Source organism: Pteropus vampyrus, unplaced genomic scaffold (genome assembly GCF_000151845.1).
Source record: "Pteropus vampyrus isolate Shadow unplaced genomic scaffold, Pvam_2.0 Scaffold182, whole genome shotgun sequence".
Classification (NCBI taxonomy): Eukaryota; Metazoa; Chordata; class Mammalia; order Chiroptera; family Pteropodidae; genus Pteropus; species Pteropus vampyrus.
Genome location: NW_011888963.1, coordinates 1,361,977 through 1,385,779, shown reverse-complemented (window position 1 = coordinate 1,385,779; position 23,803 = coordinate 1,361,977). Strand labels below are relative to the sequence as shown.

General features: G+C 37.2%; 1 protein-coding gene across 1 annotated transcript in view; it reads left to right on the top strand.

The window, feature by feature from the left end:
• The window catches only part of MAST4 (microtubule associated serine/threonine kinase family member 4), a 158,413-nt gene that overhangs the window by 75,970 nt on the left and 58,640 nt on the right, over nt 1-23,803 (top strand). Inside the window, 5 exon segments of the mRNA XM_011371060.2 lie at nt 6,428-6,497; nt 11,847-11,925; nt 17,962-18,119; nt 20,077-20,152; nt 22,015-22,224. Coding sequence (XP_011369362.1) covers nt 6,428-6,497; nt 11,847-11,925; nt 17,962-18,119; nt 20,077-20,152; nt 22,015-22,224 — 593 coding nt within the window.

Sequence of the window (23,803 nt, the reverse complement as noted above, 5' to 3'; positions counted from 1 at the left end):
TTATATATAAGAACAGCCACTCAGTATAACATTGTTATATATAATTGCATACAATGTGGAATATATGTACATTTTAATACATTTGAAATTATTTTAAGTGGTACCTCCATAAGAGTCTAAAGCTTACCCAGGTATTCAAGTGTTGCTCTTCTTTCTCTCTTACTCTCAAACTCTATCCTCTCTCAGTCTTCCCCATCTCAGTTAGTGCCTCTACCTACCCATTTGTTTAATCCTGAAATAGGAGTCATCCTTGTTTCCTCTCTTATCCACATCACTTTCCTAAATCCGATTTTTCAGCAAATTCTGTCGACTCTGCTGCCAGCACCTACTTGCGATCTACAGCCGTCCTTTCCAAAGCACTACCGTCTGTTACCTTGTCTGTGCTCGTCGGCTCCGAAGCCATCTCCCCTTCCACTCTTGTCCGCTTAGAGCCACAGGACAGCTAGAGAGTTTTTTTAAAAATGTAAATCTAATCATACCACTCCCCTCTATGTAATGGAAGTTTAATAAATAGTTGTTGAATCAATCAATCAATCAGGTGACACCGAATAGTGGTGCTGGCTGTGGAAGGATCAATAAGCAATGAGAGGACAGGGAAAACCAAAAGAGGTTCAGAGAGCCCAGAAAATAAGAAAGTTTTGTCATTGTATGCAATCCTCTCTACCTGAAAACCCAGGAATATAAGTCTATTTCTAAACATTGGCCCGCTGTGAATACCTCACAGCTTACCAAGAGATAATTCCACTGAAGGCCAATCAAGGTTTTTCTGTCCGCTTAGATTCTGAACAGCTGTCCAGGTTTAATTAATATTCTGCAGTTATATCTGGAGTGGAGCCAGTTTTTGAGACAGCTGTCAAAGTGAAAGGAAGATTTCTAACTTGCATCAGCCGGGTCTGGTAGGAAAGACTCAAACTTCTCAGGTGATTTGAACTATTATTTTTCAAAGTTCCCTCAGCTTGGAGTTCCTACATAACTTTTCCATTGTCCACTTTATCTGCTGGCGCTTGTCTTGTAGGAAGATCCTGGCTTCGATTCTGTGAAGTTGGGTCTTGAGATTTTTAAGCAGTGTCATTTCATTGCCGAGAATCTCCTACAAAGCGATAAGGAACATAACACTGATTATTATGATGTAAAACATCACAAGTCATTTAAGCAGATAATCAAGTAATAACAACAAGGATTCAAATGGGGTCTTACTCTTTGATCCACTAGGAGTTTCAAATTGTAATTATCATTAATTCTTGGATTCCCTCTGTCCTGATAGAAAATCAAGGCAACCAGAAACTATCATTTTGTTGTGAACAGACAGCTATTAAAAGCACATTAATAATCTATAGTGGTTATAGCATATGCCTTTTAAAAAGATTTGCAGCTTGTTTCTCTGTGGTGAAGACACAGGACTTCTCCAACCTAATTACAAAGCAATCAAACAACTTAATTAATCTGGAAATCACTTTCTTAACAATAACTGCCTCTAAAATGAGGCACCCTGTGCAGCGCCATTAGGTAAAGTACCGTTTTGATATACTGCTTGTTTATTAGCCATGCTAGTTCCCCCTGGTGATCATGAAGTTAATTACCTACCCAAGGCCTGACCACTATTAAGGTTTACTTGACCAGGTCAGAAACAGCAGCAGCGGTGCCAGCGGTCTATAAAGTGTCCTAGCGCTCAAACATCCAAGAGCCAGCAAATCCCTGGGAGCAGCAGGATTTGAGTTATAAGCAAGCGCTGCACATATGGGCAGAGAATTAACTGGCACCACTTTTCATTTGAGAGTCTCTCCGGTTTTGCTCTGCAGATGGGGGGATGAATTCAGAGAGCAGTGCTGTGAGGAGTGAAGGTCGTGTATAGGACTTTGGTTTCAATCCATCTTGTTCTCATCCTGGGAAAGTGCTGTGCTTGTCCATGGCAGTCTGGTCCTCCTCTCTGAGTTAAGTACATCTGAAGCACACTTTATAATTTGATCTGTTCTAAATTGTGGTTGTTTTGATCACTGTAACTAAATGATATCCCTATGTCCTCAAAGACTGAGCAGATAACAGAAATCGATTTTTATTTCAAAAAAGTAAAGACTTCAAGAACGGACTTCTACCTATCTAATCTGCTAATCTTGTAATTTCTCCCAAAAGAAAACTGAGGCACTTTCTGTAATAAATGACACAAAAAATCTGCAGAATACTCATCTACCCTTTTCTGCCACTCCCACTCCCACCTCACTTCAAAGTTCCCTATGAATAAGAGCTATCCATGGGTCAGCCATTCTTCCAATCTTCCCACGTTAGAAACACTGATCATTTTTAGCATGTAATCTTTTTCATCAGCTATTTCTAATCTGTCACCAATTGTGCTTGGTTTACTTGCCAAATAACTTTTCTATGGGCTTTTTTTCCGAATCCAGCTCCTCCTCCTTAACCATTTTCCTGTCCACCTACCCCAAACACTCAAGTCAGGTTAAAATCTCTCTTTGATCCACTAGGAGTTTCAAATTGTAATTATCATTAATTCTTGGATTCCCTCTGTCCTGATAGAAAATCAAGGCAACCAGAAACTATCATTTTGTTGTGAACAGACAGCTATTAAAAGCACATTAATAATCTATAGTGGTTATAGCATATGCCTTTTAAAAAGATTTGCAGCTTGTTTCTCTGTGGTGAAGACACAGGACTTCTCCAACCTAATTACAAAGCAATCAAACAACTTAATTAATCTGGAAATCACTTTCTTAACAATAACTGCCTCTAAAATGAGGCACCCTGTGCAGCGCCATTAGGTAAAGTACCGTTTTGATATACTGCTTGTTTATTAGCCATGCTAGTTCCCCCTGGTGATCATGAAGTTAATTACCTACCCAAGGCCTGACCACTATTAAGGTTTACTTGACCAGGTCAGAAACAGCAGCAGCGGTGCCAGCGGTCTATAAAGTGTCCTAGCGCTCAAACATCCAAGAGCCAGCAAATCCCTGGGAGCAGCAGGATTTGAGTTATAAGCAAGCGCTGCACATATGGGCAGAGAATTAACTGGCACCACTTTTCATTTGAGAGTCTCTCCGGTTTTGCTCTGCAGATGGGGGGATGAATTCAGAGAGCAGTGCTGTGAGGAGTGAAGGTCGTGTATAGGACTTTGGTTTCAATCCATCTTGTTCTCATCCTGGGAAAGTGCTGTGCTTGTCCATGGCAGTCTGGTCCTCCTCTCTGAGTTAAGTACATATGAAGCACACTTTATAATTTGATCTGTTCTAAATTGTGGTTGTTTTGATCACTGTAACTAAATGATATCCCTATGTCCTCAAAGACTGAGCAGATAACAGAAATCGATTTTTATTTCAAAAAAGTAAAGACTTCAAGAACGGACTTCTACCTATCTAATCTGCTAATCTTGTAATTTCTCCCAAAAGAAAACTGAGGCACTTTCTGTAATAAATGACACAAAAAATCTGCAGAATACTCATCTACCCTTTTCTGCCACTCCCACTCCCACCTCACTTCAAAGTTCCCTATGAATAAGAGCTATCCATGGGTCAGCCATTCTTCCAATCTTCCCACGTTAGAAACACTGATCATTTTTAGCATGTAATCTTTTTCATCAGCTATTTCTAATCTGTCACCAATTGTGCTTGGTTTACTTCCCAAATAACTTTTCTATGGGCTTTTTTTCCGAATCCAGCTCCTCCTCCTTAACCATTTTCCTGTCCACCTACCCCAAACACTCAAGTCAGGTTAAAATCTCTAGGGTCTCTCGCTTGCCCGCAAACATCTCTTAAGGCCTCCCACTGATTGGAACCAATAAATGCTGTTCACAGCTCGCTGGCTTTACCAGGCCGAATACCCTGCTTCCACAGAGGCTGTCTCTCCTGCTTTGTCCTGCTGAGTTTGGGTTGTTTCTGTCCCCTTCTTGAAGTCCTACCACTTCTTCTCACCTTGAGCTTGCTGAGCTGCCCACATATGAAGCTATAGTCTCTTGTCCTTTAGGAGTTTTCAGGTATTCTAGGTCACAGCAATCTCATTTTCTCTAATATCCCGCTACACTTAAGACCTTTGTGATAATGTGGGGTGTGTGTGTTTGCATTTCGATTTAGTTCTTCAATCTGACATGAAACAAGAAGAAAGATCTGTGATTAGTAAGTAAGACAGTACAGATGGCTCCATAGTCTTCATGTTGAAGATGTGCGAATTTGGTTTTTTAGGTTTTACAGCAGCGTAGAAGTGCGTGAGAAGAAAATGAGGAACATTTTCAATGAACAAGCCAGGGAAAGGCAGAACCCGAAGATTAGAAATGCTTAATGGTAGCCTTATTATTTTTTTTTTTTTTTTAAAGCAGAGTTAAATTAACCTACCTCTGTATCTCTCTGTCCATTCATTTTCAAAGTGACGGGTCACCATTGTGTGTTATAAGATGTTACATAGCTTCCCGAGGACTGCTCATTAAAATCTCTAAAAGCAAAAAGGCTTTTAAGCTAATTCCTTGTTTCTCCTTCCTTCGGATTCTTAAATATATTTAATAAGCTCTCTCTAATTTCTCTAGGTGATCTCATATAATCTCTAGATACAGTGTTTTCTTTACAAAGAATGCAGAGCTAAGAATTTGGTGACAAGGTTCGTTGGCCCTATTATTTATTCTAAGTGAATAGGGTAGCAGGGATTTTTCTCAAAATGCCTTAGCTTCAAACAATCAATTGTTTTGTTTCTCCTAATAATTTACTAGTAGTTTGCTGTATATGGAGTGTAAACAAAGTGAACATTTTTTTTCCAAACAAAACAACAAAATTTACATGAGGATTTCTGACATTAGATTTGTTTCTCTTTGGGAAACAAAATTTTTAGCCATCTTGAAATTACAGAGATCTTTTAAGGAATGTGAAGAGTGATGTACAAACGAGGGGAATAAAGGCTGTTGAGAGAAGTTGAAAGCACTTAATTTAGCTGTGTAGATAAATGGACAAAAATAGTTCCGGATTACTTGATGGCAAAAGCAGAATCCATTTCTCCAGGGCCCAAGGAACAACAGATGCAAAGGCATGATAAATTTGATTGCAGCAGGGGGAAAATGCTTCTTGATTCTCTATCCACAAAGAAATGGGCTTTTCAGCGCTTCCCAGTTAAATGGCTTTAATTATTCTGTCTGTCATAAAGTTAATGGCATCTGTTGAAGACATCGCTATAAAATTTGCAACCTTAAGTTAATTGAAAAATTTCACTGGAGGTGTCACCAGTCCAGAAGTCCTCAAGGTAACACTAAACTTATCCTCTTTAATGTGTTAGTCTATTCTTTTTGCACATAGGTAATAGATTGTTTACCTTTACAGCTAGGTGCTGACTTTAATGTGCAATCTTGTATTCCTTACACCTAATTACAATTGTCACTTCCATTACAAAATCAGTAATGTGGCAACTGGCTTGCTGTTAAGGATTAAAAATATCTTCTTGATTATTTTCCTGTATGTTTCAAGAACATACAGGATGAGTTTGCAGCCTTTCTTCACCTCCTTATTTAAACCAGCTACTATCCCTCAGGTCCTCAAATAATTCTGCCAATCTAATTAAACATGCAGAGGGAAGCAGGGTGGTCTGGAGTGTCCTGAACTTCCCCACACCATCTGCCTGCCAAGCGTCTCAATGATCAGCAGCAGGTTGAGTGTTCTAACAAGTCCGGGGGGAGCTGCTCTCCTTACACTGAGCAATCCGTGCTCTACCTGCCCGGGAAGGAGCTGGGGAGAGTACCCTCTGCCAGCCTTCGTGTGCCTGTGGCTTTTAAAGGCTGCCTGGCCAGTCACGGCCCAGCTGTTGAGGAGCAGAGGGATCTGTTGAAGAAAGGAGTGATAAAGGCTAATCCTACCTGGCCGTTTCTGCCATGCCAAGATAGGTCTGGCTCATCTGAGAAATAGGTTCAAACTGCTGGGTTCTTTCCAGTATTTTATGACTAGTTCTAACATAGTCATCCACCTTTAAAATATGTACTTGGGAATATGAGGATTTATTTTTGAGAACTCAGACTTTTATTCACTTGACTGTAAATAAAAAATACTAAAAAAGCGAGCACCACCCCCCGCCCCATTGAAGCATATGCTTCCTCATCCATCCTGCTATTTGAAATATTAGCACATCTGGAAGAATACAACCAAGACATTTGTATATTCGTTATTCAATACGACTGAGATATTCAGATTGTTAAATATATGAAGGATTACTGGTTGACGATATAGGTGAATGTGTTTATTTGTATACCTTGCACACTTGGAAAGCTTTTTTGCCACTCAGTTCCCCCTCCCACCAAGTTTCTGCTCCAGGCATGATTAAAACATGACAGAGGGATGGACATTTTACAAAGTGTAAAAAGAAACTTATTACTAAAGGGAGGAAGATTCTGCATGTGGGTAATGATACAAAAATAAAATCACTTTGTAAATTTTTCCCTTCTTTTTCTCTACAGGAAATAGCCCTCAAGATAGCCCAAGAAATTTCTCCCCCAGTGCCTCAGCCCATTTTTCATTTGCACGGAGGTAAGGACTTTTTTGAGTAGAATAATAAAGTTAGGTAGAGAATCCTATCCCCCAGCTCACACTCCCCGCAACTCCCCCTTGCATCCCGGCCTTCTGCCTTGTGAGGTCCTGCTCATAATCATATGTACAGGGCCTTCTCCGAAGCTCCTCCAACCAAAGGTAGCATTAGACCATTGCAGAACTCTGTTGTAACACTTTTGCTTTAACAGTTGTAATGATTTCTGCCTCATGCTAGAGTTGTCTCTACCTCTCGGTCCTCTGCTGGATGTTGGGCTTCCAGCAAGGGCAGGGAATGAGCATTTCCATCTTTCTTGCATCCCGAGTACCATGCCTTTTGCATGCTTGATACACAACAGATGCAGCTGAATTATCAGAGCTCATATTTTAAGGATTTGATTCATCTATGTGTCCTGGTGTGATATATTTTTGTTGTTGTTGTTGTTAAAATGTTTTTAAAAAATGACCTTTCTTGGGATCACAAAATATAAACTCTAAGACACTCCTTTACTTTAGAGCATTGAGCCAGCAATTTAGTGATCTCCCTGAAATAAAGCCGTGCGTGCACTATAGGATGTTTTATATTTTCTGTTCCTGTTGTACTTAGAAGTGGGCACCAGATATCAAAGATATATGTTTCATATTTGGGTCACTGAGTCCAGAGGAAGTGTTGCTCCAAGGATAGTGGGCATGTGGTCTCATATCGAACCTTTTCAGTTTCCAATTTTCCTCTGTGGTTTTGCCAAGTTAAGTCTACACAGCCACCTCTTCTGTGTTCTGCATGTGGGATCGGTGTACTTCACCCTGTCAAATTCAGACCTTCAACCTCCCACATCCTATCACTGTTCTCACCTACACACTCTGTCCTCTTCTGCTCAGAAAAAACACACAGAAAACAAAACGCCCCTCCGGCCAGCCCCTGAATATTTAGGATAATTCAGTTTATGGTCTGAATGTCCGAAATATTTGCTGAATTTTCTTAGAGACCTAACTATACCTTAAAGTGGATTAAAGTAGCACTAAGTAAAGACATATAGGTAGGTCAAAAAAATAGATTTGTTTTAACACATATTACTAACCTGGAAAACCTAGTGTCCTCACTGCCATTTGTTAGCATGTAATGCATTTTATGTTACTAAATATAGAGAAGAGGATCTGTTTGCAGTATTTTCAGAATTCTCTGTAATTAAGATTCTCTTGTAAACATCACGCATTTGCCACCATATGTTAAATGTTCATTTATGTAGGTACTGGCTCCTCCACCATTGGGAGAACACAAGAGAAATTAAGACATGATCTCCAGAGAACTTCTTTAGACCCACAACCCGATTTTCCCACAAACAAACCTGCAAACAAAATGTGAAAATTAACTGGTCTCACAAAACCTGTCTTTGTGCAATGAATATTAATTCATGCTGGTGCTACTCTTCCAAGTGAAAAAAAAAAATTGATAAATCTACCGTAGTCTTTAAAACACATCTCTTTAAAAAAGGAGAATGCATTTAATTATTTTAAGTAATAAGAAAAATTCAATCTCATTATAGCATGAATTTAAACATGACAGAAATCATAGTCTCTTAATCCTGCCAGATTTATAAAAATGAAGAGAATTTAATAATTAAGTGGGTGACTAGAGGACCGATGAATCTGGTTTCTTTGCTATTAAGAAAATACACAAACCCCCAGGCATGTTAATTTTTGACAAATAAACCATAAAGCGTGACAGAAGATTATCACAGGAGACCTCTAGTTCATTTTGCATGAATTTCCAGATGGAACTCCTGCCACACTCTTCAAAAAGTATTAATTTAGATTAGGACATGAGTGATCATCTTTTAAAACTTTTATGTAAGTAAATAGAACTCTGAGTTTGCTGTGAAAACTCAAGTTGGCATATTTTTATTCGTCTGGGGTCTTTCTCTTTCATTTTAAAGTTGATTTTCATTTAGGAAACCTAGATTCCACTCATGATTCTCCATTTGCTTCCATTTGGTACATAGTTCTGAGCCTTTAAGAAGTAATGTCATTTTCAGACTGCTGCATTTTATTTTTTTGTGTATTTGGTTCAACAGAGGAGCGATTGCCTTGTTTTTAAAAATTATTCATGGGTGAAGGGATAAAGATCAGATTATTAATCTCTTCTGAGTTTATACCATGTGATAATACTTCCCCCCAGTAGACATCCTCTGTAATGTAGTAGTTTAATTTCAGACCAAAAAATATGATGATGCATACTTGCTTTTCATATTATCTAATATGTATTTGAGAGTAAACTTATCTAGTTAATTTTTTAATATTGAGTTAAAAGAACAAAAATGAGCATTGTAGTATAGTTGATTTTGTTTGGAGCAAGGAAGCATCTTTTTACTTTGCTAACTGTGGTGCCGATTTACAATCTATCTGACTGTGGAGTTCGCCTTTTTTTTCCTTGATGGTAAGATGGAGGTAATAACATTGTTCTGCCTTTCCCCAAAGTTGTAGAGGTTTATGTGTTATAAATTGCTCCACTTTCGCTGGCCATATTGAGCCCTGAATAAATGCCATGAGTGTCTCCTAATTGTCTCCTTGTTATTCACTAGGTTAAGTCGCAGAATATTCCACAGGTAAATTACTAGGATAGACTTTCCTGATAAGTTCAGGTCCAAAGGCACTTGTAGAGAGCTGGTGGGCAGAGCAACCTACTAAGTTACTCTTTCAGAATTCTTTCTGGAATGAATTTTAGTTGGTTACATTATATTAGCCTAGTCCGACTTCAACTAGAATATAAAATATATCACTCCAGGTGACTATAACAATTAAACAAATAAAGAAATTTGCTTCCTCTTCATGCAGTTATAATAGCCAGATTGATATGGAAACTTTTCGTTCTTTCTTGTTGTATACCATATTAATTTAAATTTTTGTGAGTGGTGTTGAAATGATTTTTTTTTTTTTGCCAATTTCTTTGCATACTTTGTTCCCATCAGATGTTTTTCCTGTCTTACTTTTTCATTTAGTGTAACGCTTAGATTTCTACCCACAGAGAAAACACGTTTTTCAAAAAAGTCTTCTTGCTTTGGCAAGAATATAGTCTTCTTTTCAGATAACATTTTATTGGTAGCTACCGCAAAGGAAAGACAACATTGTTAGTAGGATCCAAATCGCACTAGTGTGATCGCTTTCTTGCGGGGAAAAAAGAGCATTCTCTCTTTAAGTATTATAGATAGCATAAATAGTAACATCTGATGTGCGGGTGTCATGGTAATGAAAATGCAATGGTCTTTTGTGCTCCATTTGAGTAAAAAGACACGAACAACTTAGAGAACTTTATGAGACATAAATTATTTCTGGCCTGTGGCTGCACAAGGTACTGAGCACATCCTTGTTTAAACATCTTTCTAGTCGTGTTTTCCAGAGTAAGCAAGTGTAATTTATACTTCAGAACTAATAACATGTCTCATCTTGGACTTTTCATTCATCTGAAATATGTTCATTGATACCTGAGGGAAAGTAGAGTTAATGAATCGCAAAATAAAATCGTGGTGGGAGAAATTTTGTCCCTTACTCTTTCCAGAGACTAGTTTCTGATAATTGCTTTTGAATGGACTGAATAATCCTTTTAAAATTATATCCTTTTCTTACTTTTAAAAATTGGAGGCATTTAAAATATGAAGTTACAGGAATGAGTTTTTAAGTTTTTAATAAGTAGCCAAATAAAATGGGACCAACTTGTGTTCATTTAATTGGTAGTTGGAAATCTTTAGAAGCATGTTATCATAATTATTTTCTTCTTAAATCTTGAAGATTTTCAGTTGTTTAAAAAATATTTTAAAAGAACTTATGACTTAATTTTCCCCATTTCTTCTCTCTGGTATATTTACAAACGTCTTATTTTGCTTCTTTTTTTTAAAAAAAAACATACTTGATTCAATTGTACTTCAATCATGGTCACAGAAATGACAGGTAAATTTTACTAAAATCTTAACATTGTAGTACTTCTGTGATTTGTCCACTTGAATATCTCCATTTTGTCTTTGTAGATCATTTGCATTTCTTGGAGGCAACATCCGTGGTAGCCTATGATTATATTTCCCTTGAATGTAATTTAGGCTAAAATGTCAGTTTTTTAGATGAACATCTAATTGTGACATTTCTCAAAGTCAAATCTAATGCTGTTGAATTCCCTGACTTCATCTTACTGTGAGCGTCTATGGTAAATTCTGTCTACCCTTATCTCTCACATGGTAAATCAATATAATTACAAACTACCAAGCGTCTATATATGATATTCCATCTAAGAATGCAATAGAGTTTCTTATAAAGTGTGTTTTTCCGGTTTTCTCCGTGGCAAGTTTATGTGTTTGTCACAGTGTTACATGATTTTGAAGGCCCAGTTTTACTTGAAATTGCTAATGAAGTAATGGCTCTGGAATGCTAGAGTTTCAGAAAATTTACTCTCTGATGTCCACTTGCCTTGGCAATAGTATTGTCTCTACTACTTCATTAACTCATCTGAAACCCTTGTAATGACTCTAATAACCAGAGCCTAACCCAGAGAGCTGCTCATTCCTATCACCTTTTGGAGATAAAACTACTTCCTTCCAGACCTCTGACACCTTGCCACTGTAACTGGGGCAGATAAGTCTACTCTTTGCATTAAGCTCTATGCCTAGTTCAAAGCTTTCAATTTGTCCCCACTGTCAACTAGAGCCGGGCTGTATACTCATAAACTCTGTAAGAGACTTGCTGCAACACTTTTTAAAGCCAGGTCATGTCAGAATGTAATAACTCTTAAGAGATTCTGAGCATAAGGCCAGTCACTTTCTTAGTGCTAAAGTTATTTGCCACTTAAGTTTTTAGCCAGCCATGAGCTCACTGACTCCTTCTTCCCCAAGCATAATGAGTAGGACTGTCTCCCTGAAAATAATAAGGGAAAGTCTTTAGGATGCAATGAAAGTTTCCACAGGCTCTTGTAGCATGCAGAAATTCAGGCCCTTCCAAAGATCATGGCCCCAGTTATCAGTTTCCAGATAAGAGTAGTTTTCCTCCTCCCTTTCTGTTTTCATTCATTTGAATCTGCTGAGTCTGACCATTGTAATTATCCCTGGTATTCATTTTGTCAAAGTGTATTAGTGAGAGATCAATAATATGGATCAACCCATTCACTTCCTCCTTGTTTGGGTATATTGATTCAGTTTAAATAAAAGTCAACCTGCTGTATAATGTTTGTTTACCCTGGCCCTTCCTGAACATTTCCACACCCTCACTGACTGTGTTTGTGTCATTCGTTTGACTAAAAATACTCGGTTTCCCTGGGTTTTCTGTGTAACAGTATTCCAGTGTTGGCCTAAGCTAATCTCACATTCTCAATAGGACTGATGGACGCCGCTGGTCCTTGGCTTCTCTCCCCTCCTCTGGCTATGGAACAAACACGCCCAGCTCCACGGTCTCTGTAAGTGCCTGATTTTTTCCCTCTCCCTCACAACTGTAGAGCTCTTATGCAAGTGGTGTTTTCTCTGGTGTTTCCTGGTGGGAAGGAGAAGGCAGATTCTGCACGTCTGCCACTTTGAATAGGTTACACCTCAGATGATGAGCTGACAAACATAAAAAGGGCATCTTTTTACTGCAAGCTTTTAAACTTTGGTGCACAAAATGAGTAAGTCCCAGGATCACAAGTTTAAAGACAATCAGGAGCTCTTGTTTTAATACCATTTGGTATAGTTTAGGGGGAAACACAATTTGGTTTTGTTGTTTTGGTTCCACGCCAATGATATTAGCACTGAAACGCCATTAAACTTTGATGTCCTGGGTCTTTTTTTAAATATATATATATATGGTTTAGATGCAAAGTTTCTTGTTTGTTTGTTTTTGTTTGTTTTGTTTTTGTTTGTTTTTTGTTTTTGTTTTTTGATTTGTTTGGGTTTTTTTCTGCAAAGAAAAAAAAAATGGCAAGCCTTAAATTTGTCTGTGTCTTCTAGGGAATAACTTTCTTTTAAGGAGAGATTAAAAGAACTTAGTAGTCAGTTAAGGTAAATAATGAGAAACCATGAAAATGGGTAGAGGAAGAAGGATGTTCTCTTGCCCCAAACTATAACATTTCAACAAGATGTCTAGCAATGACTAGAAAGTAGGTTAGATATATGCTTTCTTGGTTTAAGTTAGTGATATTGTGGGTTACCTATCTCTGTAGAGCCTTAAAAGCCGATAGCCATTTAGAAAGGCTCAGTCTGTTGTAGGCATTCAGTAAATACCTAACGGAGTAGTCCAAATGTTCTTGTGCAAGCCAGGAATAAGCTGATGATTTTAGAGCCCCTTCTGGTTCATCTCCATCTCCACTTTGTCAAAATCTATAGTTTATTGAGTAGGGCTATCCATCTTTTTTTTTTTTTTCACACACCCAAGCACTGTGCTAAGCATATAGCACCAGCCGCTTAATTGAATTGAAAAGAAACACTTGAATTGAAAAGAAACTACAATTAAATTCATAAATGCTAACTGGTGTCATCACTGCCTTATATTATGTATTTCCAGAATTCCAGATGCTAAATAATGTGGGTTTTTGGAGCACTTTTAAAACTGACTTGTTAAATAAAACGTGTTGGATTATTTTTACCGTCTCCTTGTAGTATTTTATTGAGGAGAGGTAATTTATTCTCCTATCCCTTATTCCATTTTGTTGTGGTATATGAGTTTATTGTCCATTTAGACTGTTTTTGTGAAGCATCCAGACAACCTTCAGTGGTTTCAATGGCACATCATTCTTATATCAGAAAAGGATGCTTAAAACTCCTGAATGGTTTCAGTGGATAAAATTGTCACTGTAAAGTCACCCTTTGTTATTGTGCTAGTAACCATTATTGGTTACTGGCCCATATTTAAGATGTTGAAAACATGAACAACCACAGTGTGAAAATGAATGCTAAAACTGATTAACCAAAAAGAAAAAAAGAGTCATTTTCTAAGTTTAAAGTGTTGTTCTTTCCCAGACCCTTGGACATCTCTCCAGTTAGAACCCAGCCACCAATAAACAGAAAACTTGGCCCTTTGTTCCATGGCTTTCCCACACATATTCTCGTTTAATTCTCCCATGCCCCAAATTTATATCATGTCTCTTAACTTCAAATTCTTTTTTATTTCTACTCCATCACCTTGCTTTGTCCTTCAGTCAAGTTTTATTGTACTTTGGATATAGAAATTTCTCTTTTGCATGAAAGATGGGGATAATGCAGGTTCTTTCTTCTTTCTATCTCTAACTAGTAAGTCATACGCATTTTTAAAAAGGAAATCTATAAAATAAAAGGAGGAAGTGAATTACATCGAATCAGACCCCATTTGATACAAATAATTTTATAAAACAATTTTTTAAATACTTATTATGTGCTCGGCACTAGTCTCTTTAAAATGCATTGGCTCATTTAATCCTGGCAACATACCCTATTTGCCATTGTTTGCTTCATTTGATGAATCAAAAATAGGAAGCATGAAATATGAAGCACAGAGAATGAACCGTAAGACTGTTTACCAGCATCCTTGTTTTATCGATAAGAATACAAGAAGTGGGCTAGACCCAGGCTCTTGGCTCTTTTAAAGGAATTTACATGGTGTTTCTTAAAACAAACCTTTTAATTAGCAAACCTGACCTAGCCATCTGCCACAAGGTAGTCATCACTGTCCCTGATTTCCATATGTGTATAAAGAAGAAGCCTCCTGAGGCAGTATGAGTCACATACACATAATCTGTGTTTTTGACAGCTTCTGACCAGAAATAAGATCGGTTTTCTCTTAAGTATTTATTTTATTGAAGAAGATGGTATCTTATCATTGTTGATCTCATATATGTGTTTTGTCCCTCAAAATTAAATTTGAACCTTCAAAAGAACTTGTTTGCAAAAAGACATAATAAGGACCTGTTAAATTTGTGGAGTGTAGGTGCTGTTGGACAAAAGTTCAGCTATCTTTTCTCCCTATTGGTTGTTGATAAGAATGATGAGTGAAAGTTTGAAAAGCTACTTTTTATTTCCTTCAGTTTCTTTGTGTCCTTGTCTTCTAAATATTAGAGCAAAAGTTGTGCAAAACTGCATAGTAGCTGCATTCTTTCTCTTCTAAATCTAATCTCAGTTACTCTTAGGTTCTCATTTTCTGGGTTAACTGTTAGTCATTTAGCCCATCAGAAATGCACTTTAGTTATTTTTTAAATAAAAAATTTGAATATATACAAATAAAAGAGATTCTCTGAAAATATAGCTTAAATTTTATAGATAACTGTGTTATTAGCTGAATCCCAGAACTTATGCTGAGATATAACCATTATGTCTGTATCGTTTGGATATTATAGAAACTGCAAAATTGGCAAGTGTTAAAAATGCTATATTCTGAAATTGGAAAGATTTGATCATATGAAGTTACTCAGTCCTTCCAGAGAATATTTAGTCTTGCAACTTCCTTTAACTTCAAATTTTGCAGCTAAAATTAATTTGTGGGACTTTTCCAAGATAATATTCAGATAATAATTTTTAATTTTAAAATAAGAAATGTTGGAATTGCAGCAGTTGGAAGACATCCCCCCTTATATGGAGATAAATTACCAGATAAATTATTTTATGCTGAGAGAAAGAATGGAAATAAGAATATAATACCTATAAATATGAGATATGACTATAAAATATTACTTTAAATAAATAACAAGCAGAAGTTTAGCATGCATATGAATACTGTGCTTTGCAAAGTGGTTACCTTAAGAGATTAAATGCTTATTTGAATGATGTGATTATTCAGATCATTTTGGGGAATTCTTCTAATTGCCTTGAAAACTATCAGCACAGTTTCTGTGTAAATCTTCACTCTTTGAAAGTGGATTTGGCTTATGATATAGTCAAAAGTCATACGCAGACTAGTTGGGTGATGAGACTCATGGGTACCACACTTAAAGAACATGCTAGATATATAAAATAATGAGACTCAGTTTATTAAGAAACTCCCAAACTAATTCTTGAAACTCTTATAAAAGTGGTATTCCAAAGATATTTTGAACAGTGCAAGTATCTTTTCAATAAGGGCATGAGGTCTTGAGGCAGCACCTGCACCCTCTCTTGTCCTCAAAGCTCTCTTCACTGGCTTTGCAAGTTCTCCTTTGAGTCCCTGATGCTTAAACTAAACTTTGCATTTCTTTATTGTTCAATATCAACTCACTTTTCGGTACCTTTTGAATCCCCGGGACATTTTGCTGGCCTACCGTTGTTCCCAGTGCTGTGGACTCATCCTGGTGTCACCCTGTTCTCATTTACACCTTGCTTGTTCCAACTGAGCTTAAAGAAAGGCCCTGTCCCCAGAGAAGCTCCTTGCCTCCATGCTTCTTTAATGCTGTAAAGGTTACAATACTTACTCACACCACTGCATCATTCAGATTTACATATTCCCCATAGGTAAGCACAGGGCACATTCCTTATGAAGTTCAGTTATGTGGCTATATATATGGTATAACCATAGTATTTTCCTCTTAGAGTTAACACATGTTAACGTTTTATTACATTTGCTGCAACTATTTTTTTAAGTAAATTTTTATTTTGTTTAATAAATAAAATGTTAAATATACCACTCAACCCCCTCCCACCCAAACCCTCCCTTTCTCCTCTCTCTCCTCCACAGAGGGGACCACCCTCTCGAAGTCTCTTGGTATCATTCTCACGCAAGTACAGCTCCATAATACCTTATGTGAAACTCTTGAGCCTGGTGTGTTTTGGAATCAATTTTCACATTTTAGAAAGGTAATATGATCCCTGTACTGTACATAGCAGCCCAGCAGCGATTGGACCAGCAACTCATAATCAAATATATTAATATTTCTACAGCAATGTGAATCAACATTCATACTAAGTGGATTAAATACATCGTGTAAATAGCTTCCCATCAGTTCAGTTGATGCTTTGCCACCAAAAGGGATTACTATAAACATGTGAATAAACTTCTGTGTGTGTGGGTTTTGAAATCTTAGATACAGAATCATGAACATTTATTTACCTTTGAGACATATGTACAAATTCTTTTTTTTTTTATGGTGACATTGGTTAACAAAATCCAATAAGTTTCAAGTGTACAATTCAACACTAAGTCATATATATATATATATATTTTGCAGTGTGTGTCCACCTCCCATAGTTATCAGATTCTTAATTCTGTTTTTCTGTTTGCCAATTTTCTTATTTTTGCTTTTATCACTGCTGCTTTTCTCCTGCTTACATTGATTTTATTCTTTTTCTGATTTCTTGAGTTGACTTCGTTTATGTGTTTTATTTCTTTTTCCATAGAAAATATTTAAGGCTGTGCCTTTACTTTCTGAATAGTTTTTGATTTATCTCATAAGTCTTTCGAGTAGTGTTCTCATTTTTATGGTTTATAAAATATTCTCATTACATTATAAAAATCTCTTTGTCTCAGTATATACTTGGTAAGGTGTTTTATAATTTCAAGGTATAAGGATATTGTTGAGCTCTAGTCATTAATTTCTAGTGTTACTGCATTGCAGTGCTCAGTGTTTATGAAGTGTGCTCTTAACCTAATGACTTTTGTAAAATTAAAAAAGCCTACTATAACTGAATTTTCAATTGAATGCTATCGTTCAATGTATGCTTGTTTTAACCATGTTTCCATTACTCAAAATTTTCTCCATCTCTTTTGTTAGAAATGCTTACAGAGTTCACAGCCCAATAAAAACAAAAACAAGTCTCTGCTTTATAGTTACATTTCTAAGATTGATAAATAAAAGCAGCGTTATTTAGCTATTCACCTTTTTTAGCTTACCTGGCTCCAAATATTGAATGAAAATTTTCATAAAGCAAACTTATACTTAAGGAATTAAAAACTCACCACCACTGAAGCTATTAAGAAATAACAATAGTTTTAGCCAAAGAAAAAAGAAAAGAATTTCAGTTTTTAAAATAATGGCATTTAGAGAAAACTATCTTTTTCCATTCCCCTTTTTACCCAGGGCACATATTGATGGTAATTGCATCGAAGCATGCTCTATAAAGTGAGATCTCATGATCTTATTTATGGTCATATATCATACAATTCATTTTACGTTACTTACCTAAAAGGCACAGTGTTTGATTGTGAGCAGCAGTAGAAGTGTACCATACTCATTTGAGAACTAATATGACTTTTAATGCACCCAAAATCTCACTCCGATTGTCACTTTCTTGCTTTGGCTTTGGCTGTGCCCTATTCATTTTCAGAGCCTGGCTTTTCTTCAGAGAAGAAACTGTCTTTAGGGAAATTGTCTTATAGATAAATGAGATGAAATATAGAAGCCATTTTGACCTCTCAGAGAAAGTATCAAGGAGCTATTGTATAGGCACTAGTTACTGTAATTATAGCATGAAAATGAAACAATATAAAGTGGTGGTATATCAAGTTTTAGTGATTTGATATCATATTCATTTGAAAGGAAATTTTTGAGGTAGTCATATAACTTCACTTTGGTTCGTTTTAGTCATCCTGTTCCTCCCAGGAGAAGTTGCATCAGTTACCATACCAACCAACACCAGATGAATTACACTTCTTATCGAAACATTTTTGTACCACTGAAAGCATCGCCACAGAGAACAGATGCAGGAACACGCCCATGCGCCCCCGTTCCCGAAGTCTGAGGTGTGTAGACCTGATTGAAAAAATGTTACTTTATTGGATTATCTCTGTTTGACCATTTCAAGGGAAGACTTTTTGGTCCTCTAATTCATATATGTGTTAATTGATTTATGAACTACTATAAATATAGTATATTTTTTCCATCTGTACATGATATTGTTAATTACCATTGAAAGGCATCTTATTATTTTTCTTTTAAATTCTCACGATTTGCTAATTGCCGTAGTAGCAGTAATCACGATGGACCAAAGGGACCACCTATAAAACCTTCTAGCCATTGGAAATTTTAAGACAATCTAATTATGGTGCAAGAGCAGCTAATACTTTAAGAGGAAGAACCTTGGCTGAAAAGGAAGGACAGCACATTCAGATTCACATGGATGTGGAATTTTGATTTAAAAGTTCACCCAGATCTTCCATTCTTTCTTCCCATTGTAAGTCTTACTTTCTCCAGGATTATGAACAGAGTATTAGAAGTTCGTGTCCCTGGAGTTTTGTGGTTGTCAAATGTAGTTCATTTGACAGTGAGTAGGTCAAGTTTTATATTGACCTTGTTTAAAAAAAAAATAATATATATCACAGTTTAGTTTTTAAGGAAGCAGATTCTAAAACAGAGATGAGGGTGTTTATTAGGGAGTGCTCGATATCAACCCCTGTGGAAGAGAGAGGAAGAAGCAGGATTAGGCAGAGGGGGATGTCTAGAGGCAATATAGGCCCAAAAGCTTCAGCTGACTCCATGGAGCACTCTGTGGGGTGACATGGCCCAACGGAGTTGCTCTTCCAGGCCAAATGGCCTTCCTTTATATCCCCGCTTCGGGCATTGGACATAGCATCCTAGGACGGATGAGGCTTCGGGTGAGGACCTGAGATAACAGGTCCTTCTCTGCAGGGAATCAGGGCAGTCTATCTCCGGGTCCGCAAGTGTATGAGAGCTTGATGCTGTAGAATTGGTATACTTTGACGTATTAAAGTTTCATTATAAAACAGTTTGTCAGGTGTTCAGTTGTATATTAAAGTTTACTGAGAAGGGTTTTCCCTTTGTACCTTTCTTATTTAATATCATAAACTGGTAGTAAATGTAGCCACACATAGTAATTGTGGGATGTGTTCAATTATTTTGAGATATGGAATAAAAGACCGATTTTACAAATTCATTTAATAGCATTGTATTTTACCACCTAATGGGCACCTGTGTGGTAAAATACAATGCTATTAAATGAATTTGTAAAATTGGTCTTTTATTCCATATCTCAAAAGAGATCGTAGGATATCTAGAGTGAACTATCTCCTCCCAAGAGTATAAATACACTGAAGGTGCACAGCTATATATACCACTAGGAAAGAACATGAACCTACTCCTGAAATAAAGACTCACAACAGTTGTATGCCTCTGTTTCACATTGTACACAATGCCTACCTCAGCACCTCAAATAAATATTTGCTAGTCTAGAAAATGGATTTCAGTGGTGACACCTGTGCCATGGAAGCCTCCTAAATCTCTTCAGTGGGATGTGGCAGAGCGCAGGTGTATGAAAAAAAGTGTGAAATTGTACACTTCGACATGTCCTTGGTGTTGTTTCTGTAGCTATCCTGTTTTCTTTTATGTTGCAGTTTATTAATTGGTTTCCAGAACCGGTACACAAGTGCCTGCTACTACGTACAGAATATAATCTCAATTTAAGAGTGTTTTTTAAACTGGTTATATAGTGTAGCTATAATTAATTTGTGGTATTCTACTTCTTGAGCTTTCTTTTTAAATCCTCTTGAGGGTGTCTGTATATTTGTGGGTATGTATCTGTGTTCTAATGACTGATTTTGTAGTTTATTACCTAATATACTTTTTTTTTTTTTTTACAAAGGTTTCATAGTACTTTCGATGCAACCAATTGTTTATAAATAAGAGGCTTATTTTCATTTCATGCTGTGGCAAGTTTAAAAGGGTAATTTGCTTTGCTTGCAGCCCTGGACGTTCTCCCGCCTGCTGTGACCATGAAATAATTATGATGAACCATGTCTACAAAGAAAGGTTCCCAAAGGTAATGAGTTGAATTGAAGATGCTTCGCATCGAAACGAACAGGCAACATAGGTTTAGCGTCTCTAAGGTGGTTTTAAGGGAAGTAATGGTCCAATCTAGTAATGACATGCATAAAACAGCACCATAGCCTTCTTGGAAAGCTAAAATCAGTAAACATTTTTTAAAACTACTGAGAACTAGCCACACTCTTTGTGTGCTGAACTGACTCTGAAGCGAATACTGCTGGTTTTATGTACCAACCACCAATTGGTAGATGGGCCTGGCGAGGTGCTCCTGGGAGAGTCTGCTTTGAACGGCCCCTAGACCCTGTGCTCCTCTGCCCAAATCTTGGGCCTGCTCATTGTCGAGCAGAGAGAGTTTTTCTTCCTCACCTGTAGACTGGTCTGTCATGAAAGTCTTTGTCGTTTCTTCTTTTTCAACCTATTTTTTAAATTTTCTGTGACTAGCTACCTCTTTAGCAGTTATATGTCTAACCCCATTAATTTGGAAGGGAAGGTGCAGTTGCAGTGTTCCCCCATTAGCCTGGCAAAAGGAATTTGAGCCAGAGAGGACCTTGTGAAGGATTGTCAACAGGTGCCCCGGCTGCAAGGCGCCTCTGTCTGATAGTCTCTGTCACCTCGTTTTTATGGCTTTTCCACCAAAGTGTTCCTACACATGTGGCAGAAGGCAGTCTCTCCATCTGGTTCCTGTTTTCCCCTCAACCACCGCGCCCCCCCCCCCCCCCCCCCCCCGCCACACACACCTTTGTAGCTCTAGGCAAGAGAAGAAAAGGAAATCTTTGGCTTTATAAATCAGGAGTAGAGTACTTATTATTTGTAATGAACCCAACATTGATGGCATTGATTAAAGCCGTTTCAGCTATTTATCAGATGTCACCTCTTCACCAGGGAAGCAGGTCCTGACTATGCTAGTTAATACTGGTTAAGATTTTAGAGGGTAGCATGAGTCAGGCAGAGGGAATCTTCTTGATTGTGTGATTAATGTAAGCAAGGAGTATTGAGTAGGCAATACTAGGGCATCACAGAGAAGAAAATAAAAGTTGGAAAGGAAATTTTAGATTTATGTTACCAAGGGAATCCCTTTGCACATGATGTAGCTTTTTGAGAAAAGGATCAACATGATATAAGATGCTTTTTCGTGGTACATATAGCCAAGAGAACAAACTCTTTGCCTGTCTTGTGGAACTCCTGCAACAGTCTTGATTTTTGAATAGATAAACAGAACTAATTGATATTTTTGATGATCTATCTGAAAGATCCCCAAGATCTGAAATGAAAGCATAACATTTGACAGATATTGAGTAATTCGAAGAAGCTAATTACATGACCCATTTTACATGTGATAGGGCATTAAAAAAGTAATTATCACCCAAGGATATTCAGTTTCCCTTACATACCACAAGTCTTTCTTCCACCTGGTGTGATATTCTTTTTTTTTTTTTTTTTTTTGTCAAATAGACTTTATTTTTTTTAGAGCCGTTTTAGGTTCATAGCAAAATTGAGTAGAGTTCCCCAAAATCCCCTGACCCCACACACGCACAGCTTCTCCCATCAACACCCCCATTAGAGTAGTCCATTTGTTACAATTGATGAACCTGTGCTGACACATCATAATCACACAAAGTCCATAATTTATATTAGGGTTCATTCTTGGTGCCGAACATTCTGTGGGTTTTGATGAATATATAATGACATATATCACCATTATCGTATACAGAAATGAGGCTGCTTTTAAATTTAATTTCTAGAATTCTATTTAATAACTTGTGGAGGTCTCTGAAAATGCAAGATAAATATGATGATTGAATTGTCCACTTGTATGTTTCCTTGTATTACATCTGTGTGTGTGTCTTCTCTAAATAGGCTACAGCTCAGATGGAAGAACGTCTAAAGGATATTATCACCAGCTACTCTCCTGACCACGTTCTTCCCCTAGCAGATGGAGTGCTGAGTTTCACTCACCATCAGATTATTGAACTTGCTCGAGATTGCTTGGATAAATCCCACCAGGGTCTCATTACCTCACGATACTTCCTTGAATTACAGCACAAATTAGATAAGTTGCTACAGGAGGTAAGAACCATATACCATGTAAAGTTTTCTAATTTGTTTTGCTTTTCCCCTGAAAAAGAGAAAAATTTTATGAGAGCATTTGCTTAACAAGTCTTAACCGTGAGATGGAGTTCATTCATATTCCACGGAAGCAAAGAAGAAGAAGGAAAAAAAACCTGATTTCTACTTGCTGTAAATTGATTCTGGTCATCATTTATAGTAATAGAAAGTTAATGTAATAACCTTTACAGGAACCTTGGGACCCAATAATCTATGGCTCTAGGATAAGTGGATTGTGAAGGATTTTGAAGCAGTGATTTTCCCCCTCTTAGCCATAAAGTTATAAATTGCCTGGGTGTATGTGTATTATTTGATGATGCTATCTAGTTCTAATATCTGGAAAAGCTAAATGGAAAATTGCTGGCTTCTTCCAGACCTGTGTCCTATTAATTAACCTGCATGTGGTATTGGGTAGTAAATGGCAACTTATATTTTCATTAACGTTGATTATTCTTATAACAAAATATCCAATTTCCCAAATGACAGATAAACACAGGCGTGTGTAGGTCTAACACTTGGATACGTAGCTCCTGATAATACCCAGGGCAGGAAGGAAGTGTGTATGGCAGAATGGAATTAGTGCATAATATTGCTATTCTAACTGAAATTGATCAGCTACAGCCTACAAGTAAAACCTATTTAGCCTATACATTTGGATATATTGTATTTCTGTATCTCATGGAGAATAAATTATGCTGATGTAAACATAATTGAAGGTGGTTTTCTCTAAGCATGAATATGTAAATAATTGCATGGAACTGAAGGAAAATATTAGCATCCTAGTTTCCTAGAAATTCATCTGTCCTTGTCCCTACCAAATTCCACTGTGGCGAGATGAGAAGGTCCCTCTCTGTCTAGCAGCCACAGTTTTTCTTCCCTTTCCCATCCAAGCCTCCCAACTGTTTTCTATACTCTATTCCCATTTCTCACATTTCAACCTATTGCAGTTCACTGAGGTAGTGTTTCTCAGACTCTCCTTGGGGATGAACACACATTGTTTTTGTTTTTCGTTGTTAATTTCCAATTTGATATGGACCAATTCTCCTATAAATTAAAATGAAATTAATATACAGGAAAATCATCATGCATTTGAGTGTTCCAGCAATGTAGAATTGTTGTAAGAGTTGTTAAATGCTTCCTCTCAATATTGTGCTTATCTCATCACAGTCTGATAATAGTTCATGGACTGGTACCAGTCTTTGGGCCACAGTTTGAGTAGCACTACATTAAAATATAATGTCTGTGTGAGCAGGGATATTGTCTAAGTTCACCTAAAATAGGTATGACACATAGAAGGACCCAATAAATATATGTTGGATAAATGGCTTCAGACTCCCTTTCACTAAACTCCCTGATATAAGTTTGGCTCTTCCCTTTTATTCTATAACCACTACGTAGCTCAGGCCACCATCTTCACTGTTCTGCCCTCCTTTCATTCCTAATCCCTCACATTCATACTTCTGTGCAGCAGCAAGAACATCTAACTAGCATCCTTCAGTGACTTCATTCTGCCCTACAAGTAAAAACCATACCGTGTCCT